Below are 25,142 nucleotides of genomic sequence, written 5' to 3' on the forward strand. Positions count from 1 at the left end.
ATTAAAAACACATGAGTGTGGGATGTGGATAGGTTTAATGAAATTAATTGTGTTGCAACTTTCCAAATTAGGATGTAAATAAAGTGAATGATTAATTGGAAATTCGGTACTTATGTATTAGGAAGGTTCGAAAAAACGTATAGCTGAAACGGGATAAGACTATATAAGAGACTAATAACGATGGATTTAAATTTATTAAGGAATAATTTAAGTATAATATATAGTGGTCTATATTGGTATATGTTGATATATATTTTAGGTCTAAGCATGAGTATCTTTAGTAGTAAGAAACTTAAGGAACTTTGTATTACCTATATTTTTTAAAAATTTTAGGATATTATGTGAATTTCGGCTATTTGAATAAATTTCGTTAGAATTTAAACATTATGAACTATCAAAAAATATCGTTTTATTGTGACTATATTACTGTATATTTTCTAAATATGTTTTAAAATCATTTATTTAATTATTGGAAGTTCAGGAAAATTAATTAATGTTGGATATAAACTTTATTTTTAAATTAGTAAAAATTACACATATATTTATTTTTAAAAGTGCTTTTAAAAAAATGACGTTAGAGTACCTATTGATGTTATTATACATTCATACATTATACATATAGGTACCTATTAATTATTATTTATCGAAAATGGGTACATAACAGTAACCTAATTGTTACCAAAATTGAATAAACAAATCACAGATGTACATATACGTTTTAAGCATTAGCTACATTAGCTATAAGTAAAACTGTTAAAGGCATAAATGTATAATTTTTTTTAAAAAAAAAAAAAACAATGAAATTATTTTAATAATAAAAAAATTAAAAATTGATTTTTATGAAAATTATACTTTACACGACATTTACACGTCTACTCGTTTACACCAACCTAATATATATTTTAAATAACTGTACACATATTTATTAAAAACAATCTAATACATTCGTTTACTTTTTGACTTGATACTATTTAACAGATAATATAGTTCTATATTGTGTCTAAGTGATATACGTGCATACTAAGAATTTCATTGTATCAATACAAATAATACAATATACATAATTACATAATATATAGACAAAATATAGGTAGCGTTAATCTTGCTACAGATAGCAACAATACAATAATAATAATTTAAAAAAAATTGATGTTTAGCGCATTGGTGTTAATTAAGATAAATATTATAAATTTTTATACACATACCTACATGTTTTTATACTACATGTAGTGGTAAACAATCAATAGTACTTAAACGTTACCAATGTGTTTAGTACGACACGTATGTATTTAATATTTATCTATCAACATGCGTTAATTAGGTATGAGGTATGTATACAATCTACTATAGTAATTACTAATTAGTAATGTACGGAGTTTATAATATTCGATTTTTAATGTTAACAGTGTATCGTAATATTCAGAGAAGTATTATTATACACATATATATTTATTGTAACTATGTATACTAATTAATAATTATTATTGTACATTATTTTAGCAATATAGTATTTTAATATAAATATAAACGAAGTTTAAATTTTAGGTAACCTAAATAATAAAAAGTTATAGTATTTATTGTAAATTAAAACAAAACTAATATGTATCATAGTTTTATAGTTACAACACTATAACATTTCAGTTAACGAATAAATTAAAGAAAATGAACAAGTCCGACATAAACAAGCAACGTCTCAACTACAACATCGTGCCAATGTCTTCCGATAATGATAATGATAGACAAATAGTTATTGAATTTTTAAAAAAAAATTTTTTTCAACAAACACCGTTAATAATGTGTACACAGTTATATAAAGACGTTGAATCAGTGGAAAAACTTCAAAATTATCTTTTCAAAATTTTGGATAATGGTAAGTTGTACCTAATAAATAAAAAATTAAGTGATTTCAACTATAGGTATATATATTTATTCGGTATACTTTTTAAGTAGGTACATACTATTAAAGACCTAATTTTCAAATACTTATACTTTTGTACCGGAATGTTAAATGCCCAATAGTAGTACAAACTTATTTTTTTCAAATAAGAACTTTTTTATACTGTAGATTGAAATTTGAACGAGTTTGTATCGAAGTACCCTTTAGTTTTTTATTAAACTTTATGTACTATAAAGAATAAAAATAATGTTTTTCAATCAAATATAAAATATATGTTACATTTTAGTCTATAAAAACTATTAGCATTGATTATACATAGTATATAATGCTATTAGATAGGTACGTAATATACGTATATATTATATTATACTGTTTTAACGGTTAAAATTCTATAATATGTTTAATATTAATATCTATTAATTTCTATAATATTTTTAATCATCAAAGCATTTTAACTTTCCTTCCCATAAATTTAAATTTATTATCAAAAACTATGACCATTGGTACCTAAGTATTTATAGTTTAATAATTAAGAAATTAGCCATTCGTTAGAATTTTAATTTATAATATATATTATTGCTTTGTTTTAATCATCTGATTAACATTCATGGTGAAAATAACTTTTATTTTAAAATATATAGTCTTTGTAGGTGTACTTAAAATTTCTAAAAATCAAAATTTAAATAAATTTATAAAGAATATTATATTAGCTTATACGGCATGCAAGGTGAATAACCTTGAATATAAATAATTAAATAAACTATTTAAAAATTTAAAATAATACAATTTTAAAGAATGGTAATTGATGGAAGAATAGAATACAATTTTAGAGTGGATCTTACATTTTTTCTAAACTTAAGTTTCCATTGATGATTTTATCATCATATTAATATATTATTTATATGTTCTTTACGACTATACAATAAGCATTAAACAAATTATATTTTATAAACAATTAAAAACAATAATAACCAAACATCTATAACAATAGTGTTAAAAATTTGTTTTAAATTTTTATTTTTATAAAATACATCCCATGGCATTTTCCCGTCAAATAAACATATACTCAAGCCTACAATAGATTTATTTTCCCGTTTATACTAAATAATTCAATATCTAAATGTTAATTTATGATTTATAATTTTATAAGCTATATACAGCAAAAAAATATGTTTTATTTATAAATCTAGGTTTAACTTTCAAAGCCGTGTCTTCGAATGGAGATTTGATTGGTGTAATTACCAACGAAATAATTGTTAAGGATAATGAAAAACGAAGTAATTGTAGCAGTAACAGCGAAGTTCAAGAGGGCAGTGTTAAGTTCAACAAGTTCATGAAACTTTTTCAAAAAGTCGAACAAGAATCAGATATGTTCGAAAGGTACCCAAATGTAAATCGGGTAATGTATATTAAGGGTGTCGCTGTGAATGAAGCATTTAGAGGCCAAGGAGTGTGCAAAGCCCTGTTTTATAAAAGCAAGTACGTTAGACATAAACTATTGTTTCTATAATCTCCGTTAATATATCTTCTTAACTATAGTTGTTTATTAATTATAATTAAGCACAATGATAATTTCCTTACAGTACATTACCTTTGCCTACTAAGTACTAAGTATAAACAAGTATTATTAAAGCCTATGTCTTGGTATTTTCAATGCTATCAGAATTTTTAAGCTACATAATATAATATGAAAATTAGTAATTACCTACTATATCTATCTAATTAAGTGGAAATATAAATTAACAATTATAATTTATGTTTTATGATATAGGTATTATAGATTATGTATTTATACTTATATACTTACATAAATTATATTTATACCTACACCTATATTTTTATCATATATATATCATGTAGGTATATGTATATGTGGGCTTTGAGATTCAAGTAATATGTAACCTAACTTTTGGCCATATCGGGCATATTGAATATCCAATTTAAGAACTTCGATTAGGTATAACGTGTAAGACATCCATTTTAAATTATTGTAATGTAATCTCATTTTATTTATTTAGTGAAATAGAAATCATTAATTTATAATAAAATGGTTATACAATACTTGTTTAACTTTTGGATATTAAAGGGAATATAAAAACACGTGTTTCATTAATATTTTATACAATGCATTAAGCATTTGTATTTTAATTTTTATCACTAATAATTTAAAAAAAAATTAATGCCCTAGCTGTGGGGGGGATTTTAGGGAAGTCAAAACCAGTTTTATTTCTACGGGGTATCTCAAAAACGAATAACTGCAGAAACGTGCTTATATTTGTATTTTCTATACATGATAATATTTTAAAAACATTTAACTCGTAAACTCACAAATCCTCACAAAACGATAGGAATTTATATTTTTTTATAATTCAAAAACTTATAATCCTAAGTTTATACGGACAACGATACTGAATTACTGATTTGATACTTACATAAACATAATTATATTTTAAAAATACTTAAATTAATCTCTTCTTATTGCCTATATTAATATATATAAATGATAAAATCTGCTTAGAATCGTTTTTTGTATCCACAATAATTTATCTCAGAACTCAAATTTAATAGCTAGGTACTTCCATTGCAGTTGCCTACTAAATGATGAATATTGAATAACATCAGTACTTACTGTATAACAAAGCAGATTTTTCTCTCTATTTTTATTCTTAAAATCAGTTATCACTAATCATAAAAAAATCATTAAAAATCATAAACACTTAGTTTCTATATAAAACCCTTTTAAAGCCAATATGGTCTCAAAGTGACCAAATATGGAATAATAGTAAATGGACTTTTAGAAAATTGAATACTAATAAAATACAAATTCTATTAAACATGAAGGAAATTCAATTAAGTACCTTCCAATAAAATAAAATCAATTGAATGTTTTTCTTTTAATACTTGTTTGGACACTTATTTTGTACATAAATTATAGTATGATTATATAACTATTTGTTGTTATATTACTCCTACAATATTTGAAATTTAAATTTCAGAGAATTGGCATTAGAAAACAAATGTTCAATGGTCCGTGTCGACTGTAGTAGTTATTTTTCTGCTAGTGCAGCAGAGAAACTAGGATTTCAATGCATATATTCTTTGAATTATGAAGAATATACAAATGAAAAAGGTGAAGTGATATTTAATGCTTTACCTCCCCACAAAAAATTTAAAGTGTATGTAATTTCGAAATTAAATTAATTTTAAATTGAAGATTTTTTTTACACATATTAATAACCAAATTATTCGTATGATATATTATATATAAATAAATAATTAATTATATAATTGTATACTTACAAGGCTGTAATCTACTCTTTCAGTAGTATGTATCCATTACTCATATGAATATAATATGCTATTATATTTGTATAACAAATCATTAATTATAAAGACTAAAGATGATAATATGATGTTGGTCTAAACTCTAAAGTTATATTTACTGTTCTCATTTTAAAATACCCATGTATTACTTTTTATGTTATAAAATAAATATAATTTTATATATTCATAGGTATACTAAATCAATTATTAAACATCTAGATAATATTGATTACCTACTTTATATTTAGTATTATATTTATCACAATGAATTCAAAAGATTGCCATCAGCATTTTCTCGATAAAAAGGTAAGTGAATAAGGGTTAAGACCCTAAGCAGTATTTAACTGATAAACTGATATACAATTATTTAGGTTTATATTACATAAAATATTATTATTTCATTATAGATGAAAAATATAATTTTATTACAATAATAGTCCACTTGCTATTAAATCATACACAGATGCACTGACTCATAAAAATATAAATGGTATACATTTTTCATTACGTAAATAATAATAAGTTTCAAATGATTATGTCTAAATAAATTTTGGTTATTCAAAAATATATACTTTTTATAACCCAAGTCTGCAACATAACGGTATGCTTTTAAGCTCCTTATTCTTTTTGCGCAAGAAAAAACAATTTTTTCATCTTTATCTGGTTTAGAAATATTGTACTTTTTCTAAGAATTTTTCAGGTGTAGATTCAAAAGCAGTATTTAACTCATCAACTAAAATAAAAAAAAAGTCGGCAAGTGGGTACCGCTCTGCTGTACATTAGGGGGTGGGGTAGACCTCGGACTAGGGTAGATTAAATTTGAATGCAATGATAAGTATCATTGTATACGAAAAACGATTCTGAACGGAGATGATTTGTCAGTCTATAATATATTATAATTAAATATGTCATATATTCTATTTTGAAACAAATATTCCGATTTCATAAAAATTTAAAACTCAAACGCTCAAAACATTTTTCCTATAATGACTCTTAAAATTTTCTCTATAGCTTTTTGAAGCAAAACTTATGGAAAATCTTGTATTAAATTTTCTACTCTTAGCTACCTATACAAACAATTTTATGAATTTTGAACTACAAAATAATTTGCAAATATTCATGATTTTGACGAATTTTTGTCAAAATTTGAACTTCAAATGCTAATAAAAAAAAATTGTGCCTATGTATTCTTATAATTTTTTAATCACTATAAGAATAACATATGAGGAGCTTTGTATAAAATTTTCAAGTATTTTGATAGGGCCAAAAAAATTTTATCGACCCTTCAAAAAAAATTTTTCAGAAAAATTGAAAATTTCAGTTGTCTATAAATAGCTCAAAAAAACTCAAAATATTTTGAAAATTAAATCAAGTAAATAAAATGCCAATCTAAATAACTGGTAAAATTTTCAAGTATCTACGACTTATACTTTTTGAATTATAACAAATATCAAAAATCGTTTGAGGCTAAACCGTTATTTAGCGCGGTTTTGTAAAAATTAAATTTCAAACACTCATAAAAATTTTTTGTCTGAATCTGGTAGAGTTTTTTTTACAGATATTTGAAGAAAAATGTATGGAGAACCTTGTACCAAATTTTCAAAACTTAGTTATAAAAGAAAAAAATTTTATGATTTTTCAACTTCAAAATTACTTGCAAATTTTCGCGTTTTCGACAGATTTCGTAAAAATTTGAACTATAAACTCTTATAAAAAAAAATTGTGACTAACGATTTTTAATTTTTTTTAGCTACAATAAAAACAACTCATAAGGAACCTTGTATTAAATTTTCAAAACTTTTTGGTCATCCAAAAATTTTTTATCGACACTTTAAAAAAAATTTCTCAAAAAAATCGAAAATTTCAGTGGTCTATAAATAACTCAAAAAAAGTCAAAATTTTTGAAAATTTAATTATATACAGATACCGCTGACATTAACATTTGGTGAAAATTTCAAGTATTTTCAGTGATTAGTTTTTGAATTACAACCATAAAAAAAAATCGATTTGGTCGAAAACTGGTTTTGCGTAAAAATTGCCGTTTTTCCGTCATTTTTTTTTGTTTTTCTCGATTTTTTTGAAAACTGTTGGAAAATGTTAACTTTTTACCTCTATAATGCACCAAGGATATTCACTTTTACATCGGAAACCACCCCCATAGTTTGAAATTGGAGCATTATTTCGACTAGTTATGCTGTACACAGACACAAAAAAAAAAAAAAAAAAAACACACATCATTGTAAAATCAATACATTCATCACTTCGTTCAGAATCTAAAATAAAATTAGGTAGGTAGGTAGGTAGATACTAACTATTAATTACAAACATAATAATGTGTTACACACGTGGAATATTACAACTATTTGGTAAAACTCCCGTGGCAGCTAATTCTTCTTTAGTAGGTACGTACATCAATAATTAATACATCATTTTGGTTGATAGATTCTTTCAATCTTTCATAATTAATATCTGTAATAATTGGTGGAGATGTACCAACAAAACTGCGATTTTGAATATGTGAGCACAGGTTTCATTTGGCTTTTTCTTAAACATTAAAATATTTTAAATTAAGTATGGTTATTATAAGTACTATGTTTAATTAATACTTTGGATACTAGAGCATTATTTTAAATTTTTAAAATATATTAGGTAGTAATATACTCTATTTGATTGAAGGAAAACACAAGTTAAGGACAAATCAACTATCATAGTAGTACAATAACATATTATTTATTGTAGAGTAGAACTTTAAAAAAAATCATGCAAGAAATCTGATATAAATATGATTATTTATAACTCATTACAATTTATTATACATGTAATAGGTATTACATTTTTATAATGAAATAACATAAAAATACAAATAATTTTAATATGAGCTATTACTCAAAATTTGTCTAGTAAAAGTCTCATTATGGTAGGTACAAATAATACTCTCATTTCTGATAATTTTTTTGAACATTTTACGTGTGTGAACTGTGAAGTTGGATTACGGACTTCTATATAATACTTAAGACTTCTATATAATATCTGTAGTATATAGAAGTCTGTAGTGGCCCCAGATGAACGTTATTGCTGGCTAATAATTAACAACGTTGAGTAGTGAGTACCCGTTCCGTTCGGCGTTCTTCGTTGTCCTGGAGATATTTGTTCTTTATTTTATGGGGAGATTTTTGATTTTCCCCAATTGTACGACTGTCGTCCACTGTGTCAATTAAATTTAGTAAACGAAAGTACTCAAATATTAATTTATTCCTTTACATTGTACATAATTAAATTGTTATTCATTATGGCGTTTAAAACGGATATGTACGTGTCCTGTATTAAAATATTTGGTGTTCCAATCGTTCCGCCATTTGTAAGTATATTTTAAATTTTTGTGCAGTTCGTTTTCGTTAAAATAATTAATATTTTCACGTATTTTAATCACTTAATTTAAATATTTAATTACATTACCTCAATATTTTAATTTCTTCCGAGATAGTGGTGTATATAGGGATTATTTAATATATTAACTACCTATGGAGTATGGGGCCAATATGGGCCAACTATATTTGACTTGGATTATAAATTATAATTATTATATAATAATTATAATATATTCTATGTGGGTACATAAATACATTATTACATAATACGTTTTGATTGAACCTAAGATTTGACTTATGTGTTCAATGTTCATATATACAAAATTGTTTACCTACTTAACATTTGTACATGAAGAGAATTCACTATAGTTTCAGTCTGAAATTTAAATAATTAAAACTTCATTGAATCCTATTACATTAAAATACTTACTAAATTTGGCATCTGAAATTCATCCAGTATCTGATATTGCTTTAATTATTCATGGGATCCACCATAAAAAACTAGTATTACTTAAAGTTCTTATTTAAGGTAAATAAATATTGTAAAAAGTTTTTAAAGTATTTAAATAAATTTTATTAAAAAACTATAAAAATGTATTTAAGTCGAAGAATCTATATTTATATCTTATTATCTACACTATTTTAGAATAGTTTATTATACATTTATTTTATTATTTATCTTATAACAACAATGATTTCGTGTATATACTGTCGGGCAAGAGATGAGCGTCCCATTTAACACCCTATCATTGAAATAGATTCCACTATGGCATGATAATGTGTGAAGATGCTCATAAAAATGAATCTTTATCATTGTGTCCTTTTTTGCTCGACAGGGTATACATAAAATAATATTATCTATTAAGTAATTTACTAAATTTTTAAAATTTAGATGACAGATCAAAAAAGACAAGAAATGAAAGAGTATAAGGAAAAAGCAATAGCTTATGAACATAAATTCAAGGGTAAAAGAGTTAGCTTGGATAGTGGAGTAATGATTACCAGTACAGAAATGCAAAAAATTGAAAACTATGAATCCCCTACTACAGTGTTAAAAGAACCTGTTTATAATGATATAAATAATATTAACAAAATTGCAATACTTAATGGGATAAAAACTGATGGTTCAATTTCTCCCGAAACACCAACATTAATATCAGAAGAAGACGAGCATAATTCTAATGATAGTTCTTCCAATAAACAGCCAATAATTATAAAGTTTGAAACTGTTAGTTTAACTGAAAAATCTGATGACACTTTGATTCCACAGCAAGAATCAAATAGTAATTTAACTGTAAATAATTCAATAACGCTTAATGAAGATAATTTAAATGATAATTCTCTTTATAAAGAATCAAATATTAAATCAACAAATCATAATTTAATTCAAAATTCTTGTAACACTTTGGTTCCAAAACAAGAACCAACTCAACTTTTAATTGTAGCTAATACTACTATCCATGTTGACGGAGATAATATATCAACAACACAAATTCCTCATTTAAGAAGTAATTCATATACTTTATCATCGCCAAGTCCAATAATGGTAGCATTTTTAAATAGTCAAGTTCAACAACAATTAATGGAACCAAAAAGTGTAGAAAACAATATTAATCATAGTAAAGAAAGTAAATCTGAACCACTTAGTATTTATATGACCAATGATAATGATGAAAAAATATTGAAAGTTAAAAGTCTTTCACTCAATTCTGTTCCTAAATCATTTCATAAACATGATCTTACAAACAATTCCATTAAGTTGAATCTTATTAATAAATGTACAGAAGATAATATTATATCTGACCAACAAAATCAAGATGAAAGAGAAAGCCTAACTACTATTGGAACAAATTTTAGTAATGATGAAAGTATCGTAGGAAGTGTGATAACTGTTTTTAATGGTAATAGTTATGATAACAACAGCAGTCCCAATTCAATGACATGCAAATCTATGAAACATTGTTGTTGTCAAAATAGCGATGATGAATATTCTATAAGTAGCAGCTACATACGTTACGAAACTCCTGAGAAGTTAAATTTAGAAACTGAACAATGGCGCATAGTAAATTTAGATTTAGAAACAAGGCATCAAGAAGAATTGTCTAGTTTAATGAAAAAACAGAGTGAAGAGCGAGAAAAAATTGCAGTAAGGCATTATTACAGGCAAAGTACATCTGGTATGTCTTTTGATGGGTCTGAATGTTCAGAATCTATATCGAAACAAATATCTAGTTCTCCGTCAATTCAATGTGGAATACAAAGAATATCACCTCGTCCTCTACATTTGAGGCAAAATGTTATATGTTATCATAGTACACATGGGGGTCGAACAGTAAAATGGACAAAAGCTCCTACTATAATAGAAAATGCTGCGGCAACTATTATAAATGCTGGTGTTAAAGGTTATTTAACTAGAAGACTATTACGAACTGAAAAAGCTCAAATGCTTAAAAAGACTATTTTAGATTCATTGAAGACAGCTTTGATAATGTATATGGAATTAAAAAAGCAACAACCTACTGAATCTGATTTAGATCTCTATCGAAGAATCATTAATCAAGTACATATATTAAATTTAAAGTTTTTTTCTTGAATATTATTATTTTTTTTTTGGTTTGTATAATGTTAATTATTTATTTAATTTTTAATTAGCTTACTTCTGCTTGCTATGATTTGAATGATTTAATTTTGGGATCTGTACATGAAAGAATGACTGTAATTAGGAGTGATCATGAACGGTTGATGGCTGTAAAAATGCGCCGCAAATCAAGTTCTACATTGGTGATTAACAAACAGTCTCCAACATTAAAACAGTAAGTTTTTATATTTTTTAACAGTACAAAATTAATTGATAAATAATCTGAAAATGTTTTTGTTATAAATAATAGACCAAAAAAATCACGATCAGGTTATTCATTGTCAAAGAAAGCATCTGACATTTTTTCTGAAAAGAGCTCCTTCAAAAAATATTAATTATATTTTAGTAAAAGAATTATATAATATTATGTATTTACAATATTTTTAAGTTATCTTTATTATATATATTTTTTTTAGCTTAATTGCTAAAAGATATTTAATTAAATTTGATTTTAGCACAATAATAATTTTATAAAAAGTTTTCATTAGTTGTAAGATTTATACCAAATATAATATGTCTTCCCAATTTCGGTTGTTGTATACGTTAAGAAAATTATTTTAATTATTATGTTATTTTAACACTCACAAGCACTTTTTTATACCTATTTTGTATTTAAATTTAAAAGTTTATTAATTATATGTTTGAGTAAAAAATAAAACATTGAATGAAGTGATATTATTTTAAAATACTATATTATAATAATATTTTTTTATATTTATTTTTGCTACAGTCTAATGATTAAAAGTGAAAATCTTTAATTTGAATTTCAGAGTTCTGAATATGAGTAGCTTTTTACTCTATCTCAAGTCCTGAATTTTGCCTAAATATAAATAATAGATATATGATTTAATAGGTTACAATAAAAAATAAATGTGAATAAATAGTTTACTTACTAATGCGATGATTACATTTTTTTAAAGATAAGTATTGGTAAAAATGTATTTTATTAGTGTTAAAAGTTTATTTTTGAATTCCAGAGTAATTAATTATTCTAAACCAAATAATTTAATGCTAACACCTTAACACCTTAGTTTTTCAAATCAAATAATAAAAAATAATTGTTACAAAACACTTATTTACTTTTAAGATAAGTTTTTTTCTATTATACTTACAACAGTTTACACTTTTGAGTCTTAAACTTTTAAATTTTTATGGAAGTATTTTACTATTAAAAATAATAAAACACATAAAAGTTTTAGAAATTTAGAGAATCTCAAAAAAAAAAAAGAAAATACTAAGGATTAGATCAAGGACTTTCATGCACTAACACTCAACACTGTCGCGTTTATCAGAAATTATAATATAGACACAGCTAAATATAATAGTTTGTGTCCTTGATTATGAAAAATATTCACCGATGTAAATGATTTTCAAAAAACTATAATACTAATACTAGCAATATGCCAATATTAATTAAGTTATAATATTGCTACGCTCCTGATTCATCTGGTTTTTAAAGTACTTAGGTACAGTAGACAAAGTTACAAAGTTTTATTTCTATACATGTATAGGCATGCTCAGCATTTTAAAAAATGCACTGACAGACTATGATGAACTATAATAATTAAAAATACATTACACCGTTAATATTATATCATTGCAAGATTTATTTTTTAATGTTCATAATTACAAAGGTTTAACATCGATTTTTTTTGTACAAAAACATGGTAAACAAATTACAAAAAACTATATCTAACTTTAAAATATTAGCTATTTATTTGTTGTTATTATTATTTATAACTGCATACCTATCCATTCGTAAAAGTAAAGTAAAAAAAATTATACAAAAATTTCATCGGAAATCGATAAAAAAAAAGTTATATAAAAATAAGAAAAGTTATTGAAAACAGTCTTTGCATTTAAGTAAATGGCAGGAATAAATATTTTTTATTTATCAATGATAACACGAAATTACATCATAATTATAATATTATATATACCTATAGTACAAAATACACATCATTCTATAGCTGAAAATCGCTGACGCCAATAAGCCACAATGAGGTACATAGGAAAGGTTGTGTACCTATTTGTGGTTTTCGAAAGTCAAACGATTCAGTAAATACTATACAGTCATTCTAATATTTTTTTTACACAATTTAATTATTTACAATAATATTATATAATATATCTAAAATGTATATACGTAGGTAGTTATATGATTTGTCGCAATACATAAAAGTTAGTGTTTGTTTAAATGAATAATAATTTATACACAATAAATTCATATGTAAAGATATAGGTACAATATATATGATACGTGTAGAAAATAAAGTGAGCAAATTACAATAACGCTTGTACGCGATTAAAATTTGATTTTTCGTTTTTAAGTATGGCAACGCTTAGGTTCGACTCCCTACTATACTATACGCTTGAATCGGCTTGACTTTAAAATTTTCACTAAAAAATTAATACCGTCCGTATAATTCTATATCGGTAGGTATACATAAAAAAAATTATAATTATCACAATATCGTTATAAAACTATATCTACCTTTGATTATACAGCCGTTTCGAGAATATAGTATATATATTATATATATATAATATAATATTATGTAAGACTATATTATATACACATAAAACAATTAGTCTAATAACTATAAATTAATCTATTTTATTACATGGTAAATCGAGGTGCAAAACGCAACGGCCGACGAAAGGGTGCGTATGACGATCACGACACGATTCGAAACGGATCGCTAGTGTGAGTACAAAATTGGACTATAAATTATTATTTTAAATTTTTTTGTTTGTCGCGTCACGCACACAACACCCTTTGGACGGCCGTGGTCGTTTAGACGGCGAATGTCGCTCGCTCGGCCACCGCGCAAACGTCACTATCACAGCCTGAGTTCGGCCTCCGCCGTCTGATGATGCCTTTGCCGGGCAGACGTTGAGGCGGCCGAGTGGAGCGGCGATATGGACGGCGACTGGTTGGCCAGGGGCGACAGCGATGGCGAGAAGGACGGCGACATGGCCACCGACTGGCTGAAACCCGGACTGGTCTCGTGACTGATCGGTGATCGAGGCACGAGCAGCATAGGTGGCGGCACGGCCTGATGGTGATGGTTGTGGTGGTGATGGTGGTGATGGTGCTGCTGCGAGCTGCCCGACTGTCGCGACGAGGACAGGGCCCTGGGCGCCATGTTGGTCAACAGAGGTGGGGGTGGCGGCGGCGCGCTCTTTTGCTGCTGCTGCTGCTGTTGGTTAGGAACGTTGGATTTCTTGCCGGAAGTGTTTTTGATGCCGCCGCCAGCACCGCTACCTCCACTCGTGGACACCGCGCCGCTGTTGGAGCTTTTCACCGAATTGGTGTCGTCCTTGAGCCGGGCGATCTCGTTGAACACGTGCGCCAGCGGCTGGTATTGTGGGCCCCAGTCCAACAGGTAGTCCCAGTTGTAACTGCCGGTCAGCTCTTCTTCACTGTGCACGATCGAGCTGAGCGACCCAACCATGGACGGCTGGGGTGGCGGTACTTTTGAGCCCGAGTACACAGTGCTGCTATTCGAAGACTTTCCGCCGCCACCGACGCCGCCGTCTTCTTCAACCCCGACTGTGCCGGTGCCGCCACCGCGTTCGCTGCCCACGTCGCTGAGTTTAGCGTATATCATGTTGGTTATGTCACCGTCGGTGGCTTCGTCCTCGTCGTACATGTCGATGTTCTCCATTGGCCTTCGGTGCCGCCTGGACGACGATAGCCGTCGGTTTTCCTCGGGTAGGTGCGGCGGTACCTGCTGGACCACTGTTTGCGCATCCACGATCCCCAGGCGAGCCAGGTACTCTTGCGTGTTGCGCGCCGCTGTCACTTCGGAAAGCTCGTCCGCGTTTTGTCGCTCGTTGATCATTCTGATTTCTTCGTCTTCCACGTCGTCCTCGGCCGACCCCCGGCCGCTGGAACCCGATTTTTCAGAGCCCGACAGGTCTGACGTAGTGGCTGCTCCGGAATTTGTAGTACTACTGTTGTTCCGGTACGTCGGTATCTCGTCGTACTTGGGAGGCGCGAACTGGCCGACCACCTGTGGGCCACCCACGCCCCGTATTGGTATCGTGTCGAAGGCGCCGGGGTCCACGTACGTGTTGTCGGTCCGTTGATGTCCGCTCAGCTCGGGTTTGTTGATGTTTCGGTGTTGCTTGTTCTTGAGGTGAAAGTAAAACATAATGCCTCCAAGCAGCAGGATTACCAGTAAGACCACTGACAGGATGCCAATAATCCAGTCTACTAAGCTTCCACCGGAAGCGCCGGTTCCGTTTTGACCTCCGCCATTGCCACCTATGCCGCTGCCCGACGAACTGCTGCTGGCAAGGTTCATTCCAGGTTGTGACAGGGGGTCGAACGATATCTCGACCACGCTCACGTTAGTAAGCGATCCTTGTTTGCCCGAGCTGGCTGTCACCACTAGGCTTATGTCTTGCGTCGCGTCAAAGTTGCCATCGATCTTCTTCTTCACGATTATTGCCCCTGTCGTCCGGTTTACCTTGAAGTACGCGTTTTGCGTGGTCAGATGGTATACGACCCGTCCTTCGGGTCCTTTGTCCCTGTCTGTGGCCGACACGTGTCCGATCACGTAGCCCACTGGCAAGTCAACCGTGTTTACCATAAATTTGAAAGTCCTCTCGATGAACTGCGGTGCGAATTCGTCCTTGCCCTCGATCTCGATCTTCACACGGACCTTAGTGTTTTTGTCCCCAGCATCGCTGGCGATTATTGTAAAAGTGTATTTGCTCCTAGCCTCGTAGTCGAACACGGCGTTGGTTGTAACCAGACCCGACGATGCGTCTATCTTGAACATTTTCCACGAATCGTCTGCACCCGAATAGCTGGCCGACGATGCGATTGAATAGTTGAGTTGTCCGTAATAGCCGCGGTCCGCGTCCGTAGCCTTGGCTGTGAACACCAGCGCGCCGATTGGCTCGTTTTCTCCCACAAACTCCAAGTATTCCGAAACGGGGAATCGCGGAGTGTTATCGTTGACGTCTTCTAGCCGTATTTTGAGCAACTTCACCGTGGCCAGCTGCTGATCTGGCGATTTTGCACCATCCTGAGCTTTAACCACTAGATTGTGTTCGGATACGTCCAAATCACAATCCAGCATCGACTTGACGTAAACGTCACCGGTGCTCCGATCGATATCAAAGTAATTTTTGCTGTTACCCGAAGTTATTTCATATGAAACATCCGAGTTTGGTGGCATGTCCAAATCACTAGCGACCATTCGAACGATCGAGTGTCCAATGGGTGTGTTCTCTGGCAAAGACAGAAGACTTTGTTGTTCGTTCACCATAAACTGAGGAGCATTGTCGTTGGCATCGTCGACAATCACGTGGACAAATACGTATGAGCTATTGACGCTGTCTGTGATTTTGAGTGAATATATATCGCGTGTTTCCCGATCCAGATGTTTTTTTACGAAAAGTTCACCGGTTGGACTTATAATGTCAAAATTTTTCTCATCGTCGCCTTCTACGATTTTAAACTGTGCCGAGCTGTCCACTGTATAGCTGGGCAACAATTTCAAAAACGATTCTCCCAAAACGATGTCCTCTCGAACCGATACTCTAGAAGATTAAAAAAAAAAAATACACAAACAATTAGTAAAATGCGTAGATAATATTTTTGTTATGATGGGACCTAGTGAGTTGTGGATATTTTTTTTACCTGAATTCGTTTTGTGTAAATTTCACCGTGTTTGAATGCGCCGTATTTTGTATGTTAGCGCGAACCGCGATAATAGTTGAAAGTGGAGGAGTTCCTAGGTCGGTGGCGGATACCAACAAATCAACAAAGCCCTAAAAAACAAATCACAAAACAATAGTTATAATTATTGATATAAACTAATTTGAAAGGAAAATTAATTTACAAGATTTATTTAATTATTACCTTTTGCAGTAATTTTTGATCGAACTTTAATCGGTTCGCAGTAATGACACCGGTTTGTTGGTCGATTCTGAATCCGCTTAAGTCGTTCACCAGTCCGTATTTGATTTGTCCGTTCAGTCCAGAATCCAAATCCTTCGCAAGCACTTTCATTGACGATTCTCCATAAACGTTTTCTATATACATCAACAATAAATACATGCGTTTAAATATTATATCGTTATAAATAGCGGTTCTGGAGACTATTTATGTAATATTGTTTTTATAAAACAAACCTGTCATCGTAAAAGTATAGTAAGGACGATCAAATACTGGAGGGTTGTCGTTGTCGTCGGTAACCATGACGGTTAGCTCTGTGGACGCCGTGTGTTCCGAGTCGGATACAACTACGCCCAAGCGATACATTCGTGTCTGTTCGTAGTCTAGACTTCCAATCAACGACACTCTTCCGCTATACCTGTCTAGTGCAAAAAGCTTTCGTTCCACTATTCCCACAGAAGGCGCCCAAGAATAGGTCAGAGTGGGATAAGTGTCCACGTCGTTAGCGACCACTGTTGTTATCATGCTTCCTACTTCTAGACCTTTAATACATATAAAGAATATATTATGTTAAAATTGTTAAAAACTAAAGTGTGAATAAATTATGAAGAATAGGCTAAATATAAAAAGAAAAAACAATAAATAATATTTTAGCCTATAGGAGGTATTTAATAGCTACATAATACGTAGGTATATTTAATATGTAATTTGTTGTTGTTAAAAAAAATAATAATAATGAATTCTACACATACCTTCTTTGACGTTAATGGCGGGTCGCGGTGGGAAGGATGGTCGATTGTCATTGATGTCGATAACTATGACCCGAATGGTGGCCATACCGGTCATCTGAGGCGAACCCTCGTCGGTTGCAATGACGGTTAGCTTGTAGGTGTCCCTGATCTCGCTGTCTAGCACAATGTTAGTCTTGACTATGCCGGAGTCGGTCGGATCGATGACAAAAGCGTTATCATGGTTACCGTCAACCAAGTGATACGATAGCCTCGAGTTCTCGTTGTCATCCAAGTCGATGGCAGCCACTCTAACGACGAACGCGCCTTTGGAGTTACCCTCAGCCACCGTTGCTGTGTACTCCTTTTGCGTGAATACGGGACTGTTGTCGTTTTGGTCGGAAAAGTGTATCCAGACGTCTGCGTATCCCCACATGAAAACAGATGCGGGAGCATCGGTTTGCGCAATGGCAACTAAGTGTATACCTGTTTTGTACGTTTCGTAGTCCAGACCCTCCGATTGACCGACGCGTATCACGCCCGTTTCTTCGTCGATGTAGAACAGACCGTTCTCGTTGTTGACCGGGGCCAATTTATAAAACACTTTTTGTTTCCGACCGTCGCTACGATAAGCCGAAATCTATAAATATATGAGGGAAACACAAATATTAATTTATTTGTTTTTCACCGTGCCTATACAGGCCACAAATGGTTCACTATATAAGCATGCTCAATTACAACTTTTTTTTTAATAGTTAATTTATTTAGATCTTGATTTTTGAGATTTTTAAATATACTCAAAAAAACACATTTTAATTATTAAAATGAGCATGCTTGTTGAATCACTTTGTATAATATTTTATGCTTAAATAATAGTACTAAATTATAAAATTACCTCGAGCACGTCTTTGTGCTGTTCCAAATTTTCCGGTATTGTTATGTGATACGTGGAGTTCTTGAACCGCATGACAGGGATCCGATCAAAGTTTTCACCAACCTTTATCTCTAAAAGTCCTGACGAACTCTGCGGCGGGTTTCCCTTGTCAGTGGCTATCACTTCCAAGTGGAACACTTGACCGTTGTCTGAGGCTAGACTGGATGATGCCGTCACCACGCCAGTATTAGGGTTAATCCGGAATCGGTCGGCGGCTTCTTGGTTTTCTTTGAACGAATACAAGACGTCGGCGTTGGATCCTTCGTCCTTGTCGATGGTCGACACCCGAACGATGTCCATTCCGGGTTGTACGTGTGACGGAATTTCCGCAGTGAACGGATATTTTGTAAACACCGGTGTGTTGTCGTTGACGTCCAGCACTTTAATGTATACTAACGTTGTGGATGACCTAGGATTGTACTTTCCACCGTCTCTGGCCACGACTTGTAGCCAATAGTTAGGTTGCCGTTCTCGGTCAAGACTTCTATAAAAACAAAAATTGAAAAAATAAATTAGAAAAAAGATCATAGATAGTCGGTGTATAATATTATAATATCGAATAAAGTTGCCAAACTTACTCCACGGTGGTGATGATTCCGGTCTTGTTGTCGATCTGGAAAACGTTTTCTGTTTGATTGGATAGCGAATACGTTATTTTGGCGTTCACACCCACATCCGCATCATGCGCTTTGGTCATCAGTACTTTGGTGCCGACTGGCACGTCTTCCGATAGGACAGCTTCGTACTTGCTCTGTTCAAAGTTCGGGTCATTGTCGTTCTCGTCGTCAACGATCACCGTCAAATTGCAATGGCCGTCCATCGTGCTGCCACGGTTCTGGGCAGCTATCTGCAGCTGGTATTTAGCCTGCACTTCCCGGTCCAGCGTTTTAGCCGTCAACTCACCCGTCTTTGGATCTAGATGAAACTTGTTGCCTCCATTTCCGCCTATGATGCTGTATACTACTTGACCATTAGATCCCCAATCGGGATCCATGGCAGCCACTGTGCGAATCACCGACGGTTCTTGGTTTTCGGGCACCATCAACGTATGACATGAGTCGTGCTTGAACCTAGGACTATGATCATTTACGTCCAATACGCCCACTTCGAGTGTCACCACATCCGTGCTTGATTTAACCTCATCCGTCGCGTAGACTGGTAACACGTACCGAGAGGTTCGCTCACGGTCTATTCTATTTTGCAATGTCACTATTCCTCGGTCTTTATCAATGCGAAAACAGTTGTCGGCCGCACCTTCAGGTATGCTATAAGAAATTCCTGAAATACAAAATACCAACGATTGTAGCAATTTCTACTAGCGGCTTGTTGTTGAGAATAAATTATGTCACCGTGTATACGAGCAATTACTGTAATATAGGAAAGTGTATACATTTAGGGTGAATATAAGTCCTATTTTTTATATAATAAAATATATTATTCTTATTTTTTTTATACATGTATATATTTATTCAAACCTAAAAACAACAATTTTTGGAGTCACCAATATCACTAAGTGACAGCTAACATTAGTGTTATTGCATTGTGTAATTTTATTATTATAATCCAGCACCATCCTTTCTAATAACTCTCTTTTATCCAACATGCAAAGAAGTTCTAAGTTATGTTTAAAAATATAAAAATGTTGGAGGTATTTTTTTTATAAAGTTAAGCAAAATTTGTTTGTTCAGATTCTTTTTTATACATACAAATATGGTAACTATGACAACCTTTGTATTACATTAATCGCTATTCATGTTGAATCATTTTCTTTTAGAATTTATCTTTACATACTACTAACGCATACCTTTATATTATAATATACGTTAGATACGTGAGGAGACAAGATTGTGACGTGTTTCGCAGACGAAGTGGTTTAAATAATATAATATTGCAACTTATAATAATTACTAGTTTGGTTCGGTTTTTTTTATATATAATAACGCCAACCTTGTATAATAAGATTTTGAATATTACTTGAACACAGATAACTGTAGGTTATAATAATGTTATAGCAATCAACGTTTCGATTTTCAATCGATAGGTTACTATAATTATACTCTTTATTCATTATTGCAAATTTAACGACTTTTAATATCGAGTCGCGCGTTCGAGATATGAAATCCAATCATCTCGCGCCTCACGTCCCATATATGCTAAACAGTTCCGACGCACATTATAAAGCAGTACCATTAAATTCCGATCGTGTAAAAGTTTTTTTTTTTATATGCGTTACGCTTATAAACGTTAAAACTAAATGCAATATTAATGTTATACTCGTCAATAATATTAGAGATATAATAAAATTGGTGTTTGTCGTGATTACTTTGTGAGGAGGATTACGGGGAACTTTCATCAGACACATTTACGAGATGTTAAATTTACGCTTTTTAACAGAATGTTATTGCGTGTGTGGTCGTTACTCTGCAGTGGCAAAGTTGAATAAGAAACAATGAGATAACTTCTACCTACTTAGAACACGGATAAATAAATTGGTTTTATTATATTCAAATAATAAAATTGCTTTTTATATATTTGAATGTAATAAATAATAATATGCAATATAAGTATTTGTGAAAATCGTTTTTATAGTAAATGGCTTGGATAAATAATAGGTATTTTCGTTGTGTTTTTATTTTTTATTTTAACATCTCCAATGACGTGACTACTGTTAAATTTTTCCCATACACAATGGCGAAAAATTGGACGAATATCATATAACTATGACTTACGGTTGTTGTTTGAGTTGGCAGTGACTTTGACGACAAAACTGCCGACGGGCGCGTCTTCGGAAACGTTGGCGGAGTACAGCTTCTGGGCAAACTTCACCGACTGTTCAGCACTGGTGGTGAACGCCACTTCGAGTGTGGTGTGCGTATACCTGGCCGGCGTGCCCCTGTCCGCGACCGTGACGTTGAGCGTGTGCTTTCTGCCGGTGTCCGGTACTCGGGCCAACACCAGTGTACCGGTGTCATAGCCGATACCGAACGTACCGTGGTCGTTGCCACCGGTGATGGTGTACACCGTGCGGCCGTTGTCACCGGAGTCCAAGTCTACGGCCACCACGTCGCAGAGCCAATCGCCCGGTCGGGCCGACCCGTCGGCGTACAGCCGTCGGAACGTCGGCGAAACGATTCTCGGCCCGTTGTCGTTGGCGTCCTGCACCACCACCCTGGCCGTCACGTCCGCGTACAGCCGTTCGGTGACGTTGACCGCCTGATCGGTGGCCCGGACCACCATCACGTATTCGCGGGTCGTTTCGTAATCGAGAGGTTCGACCAGTGTCAGCATGCCGGTCAGCGGGTCGAGCGAAAACGCCGACTCAGTCCCGTGGAGTTCCCGCTTCGGATGTGGGTACACGAACGTGTACCGCAGCTCGGAGTTGGCCTCCGCATCAGCGTCCGAAGCGGTGAAGTTGTACACCACCGAGCCGACAGCCACGTCCTCGGTCACAGTTATCAAGACCGGGTCTTCCGGCCATCGGGGCGCGTTGTCGTTTACGTCCAACACCTCTACGCGCACCGACACAGAGCTGCTTTGCGGGTTGGTGCTGGCACCGGTGTCCAGTGCGTGCACTTCCATCTCGTAAGTCGCTTTCGTCTCCCGATCCACCCGACCGGCCACGATAAGAGCTCCCGTGCTCCGATCCAGGTCGAAAACTTGCTGGCTGATGTCCGAGTGTCTGAGCGTATACTTGACTTGGCCGCGGCCCGCCGACGCGGCGCCCGCGCCCTCCGAACACGCTATGCGGCCCGCTATGCTACCCACGGTCGCGTCTTCCTTCACCTGCGATAAAAATAAAAAAAAATCTGTTAAGAACCGGTACAGAAATAAGTGGCGTGTGTGGGTGAGAATCGAACGGCACGTACAGCAGCAACGGCATCGTCGATGTAAGTCATTCGTACTATGGTATAAGTGTGTATATAAAAACGAAACCAACTGCTATTAAAACTTTTTTTAATATAATCGTGTAAAAAGCGACTACGAAATAATATTTAATTCCGTAGTTATAATACGGATTAAATGTTTACTGTGCCTGCTTATATTATTCAATTATACCCATAACTAGTTTATTTCAAAGATTTTGTAAGGCTACGTCAATCATCAATATTTACTACCTACTATAATATTGATCACTTTGGTCTTAATAAACAAACAACTACGTTATTCGTCGCGAGTTGACATGCGTGCTGATGGTTTTTACGGAAATTCGACCGTTTATACATTAGGTATACATATTATGGGTTGTTTTCAACGTTTACCGTTGTAATAACTGCACGGCGTATGCGAAAAAGGAGAGTTTTGGTCGAGGAATTCCATATTAGTATTCGTGTCGGTCTGGAGTAAATTTCGTTTGGGAACAATCACCGGACGGATCAGCTCCGGCCGGTTATCGAATGGTCTCACAGCGACGTGCGCGAGAGAAAATCGGTTGTCCATTTTTATTCTTTTCCCCACTTCGCGTCCACGTAGAATCTCATTTCGTAAAACTCGACTAACGCGCGTCTCTTAATTAAACCGATCCAAATCGAAAACGTATAAATCTTCACGGTCCGCGTGGTATTTAAAACTATAAATGCAAATCTCGTTAGTTCGTGACTAATTCAATATCTGATTCGGATCGTCGGAATGGTATAAGGAGAGGAAGAAAAAAAAAGTTGTTCACGAAAAGTACACGTCGTTGGACGAAGCGCGTTCAGGAAATCACCGGGACACACAAAGAGACGTTCATTAGGGCCGAAAAGACAGACCACGACAACAACGACGACGACAGGAATCGGTCGGTCGGTCGGTGCAATAATAATAATATGTAAAACACAAGAAGTTCGATTTCGTTATTGTTTTGTTTTATTTTTATGCAAGTAATTTTTTTTTTTTTTGCTCGCGTAACAATGCCTTATCGTGAGCACTGGATCTCGTCATTTGTGTATGTGTGTATGCGTACGGAGAGATAGAATGGAATAAATAAATGAAAAAAAAAGAAAAGAAAAAAAGTCGAACAATAAATATAAGTAAAGAGAAGTCACAGTGAACAAACGCGGCGCAAAAAGTATACATACACACCATCGTCGTTGTCGTAGTCGTCTGAAACCCGGTTTCAATTGAATATAGGCGAATTGTTTTTATCTCGTATATTTTATTTATATTCTTTATTTCGGTCGCAATCGTATTTCTCGGCTGCTGCTGCACCACACACACATACACATGAAGACAACACTAAAAACCAGTTTCGATTTTTCAAGCGCATTGCAACAACGCGGCGGCGACGAATTCGAGTTTTATTATTTATTTATTTTTTACCATTTGATTTGTTTATTCATTATTATTATTTTTTTGTCATTATAAACAATAACCACGTGAAAATGAACAGGTTAACAGGTAATGACTTTATCTAGATTTTTGGGTATTTTCGAAATGCAGTCGTGTCTCGTACACACAACGTTCGTCTATACGTGCACACACACATATACAAATTAGCATTTGAGGACCTCCTTTCTCCGTTGATTTATGTTCTCCAATCTAATCCAATTTATTCCGGATTTCAAAAATGCGCGTTAGGGGCGGGACGCTCTGTGATATCAATGTACATATGTACGAACGAACGAAAGACATTCAAATTTATTGCCGAGCGAAAAAATTGGGCGACGAAAATGTATATACACGCGATGACGAGAGGAACTGGTTATATATGAATATACGGATGATATCATGTTTTCCGATTTATATAAATGATTATCGAAAACTCGGTAGCATTGTGTGTGGTAGAAACTGCGTTTTATTTGTTTAGATGCAGCAAAGCACCGTCGGACCGAGCGTGCACGCAGGGAATTAGCCACGGGGCGAATTCGAATTTGGCCGCCGTATATAAAATACATTAACATCGAGTATGGGCGAGTTGAACTTATAAATGATATCAAAATAAATGATATACATTATATTATTTTATTTTAATGGAAGGAAATAAAACGATTCCATACCTGAAACACGAGACTGGAACTGGTGAACGTGGGTCGGTTGTCGTTCAAGTCGAGCACCTCGACCCTGAGCATGCGAATCGTTTGTTTGGGCGGATGTCCGTTGTCAGTCGCCGCCACCGAAAGTCTGTACATTGATTTTTCCTCATGGTCCAGTGAAACTTTGGTTCTGATCACGCCCGTGATGCGATCGATGAAAAACTCGCCGTTTCCATCGGAATCGCGACCTATATAAAACGCAGAGTTAGTACATTAATGTTTGGTTATATTTTGTAACATAATATAATATATATCTACAACAATTTTAAAATAATATTTTATTCATTTTTGTTTGTAATTTTTTTTGGTAGAGCCGATACATAAT

The 25,142-nt window shown here is 33.2% G+C and overlaps 3 protein-coding genes and 1 pseudogene across 5 annotated transcripts in view; 2 read left to right on the top strand and 2 right to left on the bottom strand.

The window, feature by feature from the left end:
• The first annotated feature begins 1,172 nt into the window (after positions 1-1,172).
• On the top strand, positions 1,173-5,295 carry LOC126548870 (arylalkylamine N-acetyltransferase 1-like). Of its 3 annotated transcripts, none has more exons than XM_050199100.1 (4): positions 1,173-1,281; positions 1,642-1,870; positions 3,088-3,376; positions 4,894-5,295. In XM_050199100.1, exons 1-4 carry the CDS (start codon positions 1,264-1,266, stop codon positions 5,096-5,098), a joined length of 741 nt encoding a protein of 246 aa, XP_050055057.1. In that variant the 5' UTR covers positions 1,173-1,263; the 3' UTR covers positions 5,099-5,295. The 3 variants fall into 3 exon arrangements, with proteins under 3 accessions (XP_050055057.1, XP_050055056.1, XP_050055058.1); XM_050199099.1 differs by having other exon boundaries at positions 1,251-1,328; XM_050199101.1 differs by lacking the exon at positions 1,173-1,281 and adding an exon at positions 1,382-1,545 and having other exon boundaries at positions 1,612-1,870.
• A 140-nt stretch (positions 5,296-5,435) lies between these two features.
• LOC126549839 (rhodanese domain-containing protein CG4456-like) lies at positions 5,436-7,751 on the bottom strand (annotated as a pseudogene).
• Positions 7,744-11,591, top strand: LOC114119099 (protein PF3D7_1417600-like). The gene is made up of 4 exons (XM_050199093.1): positions 7,744-8,579; positions 9,482-11,149; positions 11,242-11,402; positions 11,478-11,591. The coding sequence occupies exons 1-4, from the start codon at positions 8,511-8,513 to the stop codon at positions 11,560-11,562; spliced, it is 1,983 nt and encodes a 660-aa protein (XP_050055050.1). The 5' UTR covers positions 7,744-8,510; the 3' UTR covers positions 11,563-11,591.
• A 1,223-nt stretch (positions 11,592-12,814) lies between these two features.
• The window catches only part of LOC114119107 (protein dachsous), a 122,423-nt gene continuing 110,095 nt past the window's right edge, over positions 12,815-25,142 (bottom strand). Inside the window, exons 10-18 of the mRNA XM_050201223.1 lie at positions 24,782-25,005; positions 21,536-22,589; positions 19,385-20,084; positions 18,768-19,290; positions 17,897-18,512; positions 17,381-17,686; positions 17,109-17,281; positions 16,887-17,017; positions 12,815-16,786 (exon numbers count right to left, since the gene is read on the bottom strand). Coding sequence (XP_050057180.1) covers positions 14,071-16,786; positions 16,887-17,017; positions 17,109-17,281; positions 17,381-17,686; positions 17,897-18,512; positions 18,768-19,290; positions 19,385-20,084; positions 21,536-22,589; positions 24,782-25,005 — 6,443 coding nt within the window. The 3' untranslated portion in view covers positions 12,815-14,070. The remainder of the gene's footprint in view (positions 16,787-16,886; positions 17,018-17,108; positions 17,282-17,380; positions 17,687-17,896; positions 18,513-18,767; positions 19,291-19,384; positions 20,085-21,535; positions 22,590-24,781; positions 25,006-25,142) is intronic.

Source organism: Aphis gossypii, chromosome 2, assembly GCF_020184175.1.
Source record: "Aphis gossypii isolate Hap1 chromosome 2, ASM2018417v2, whole genome shotgun sequence".
NCBI lineage: Eukaryota > Metazoa > Arthropoda > Insecta > Hemiptera > Aphididae > Aphis > Aphis gossypii.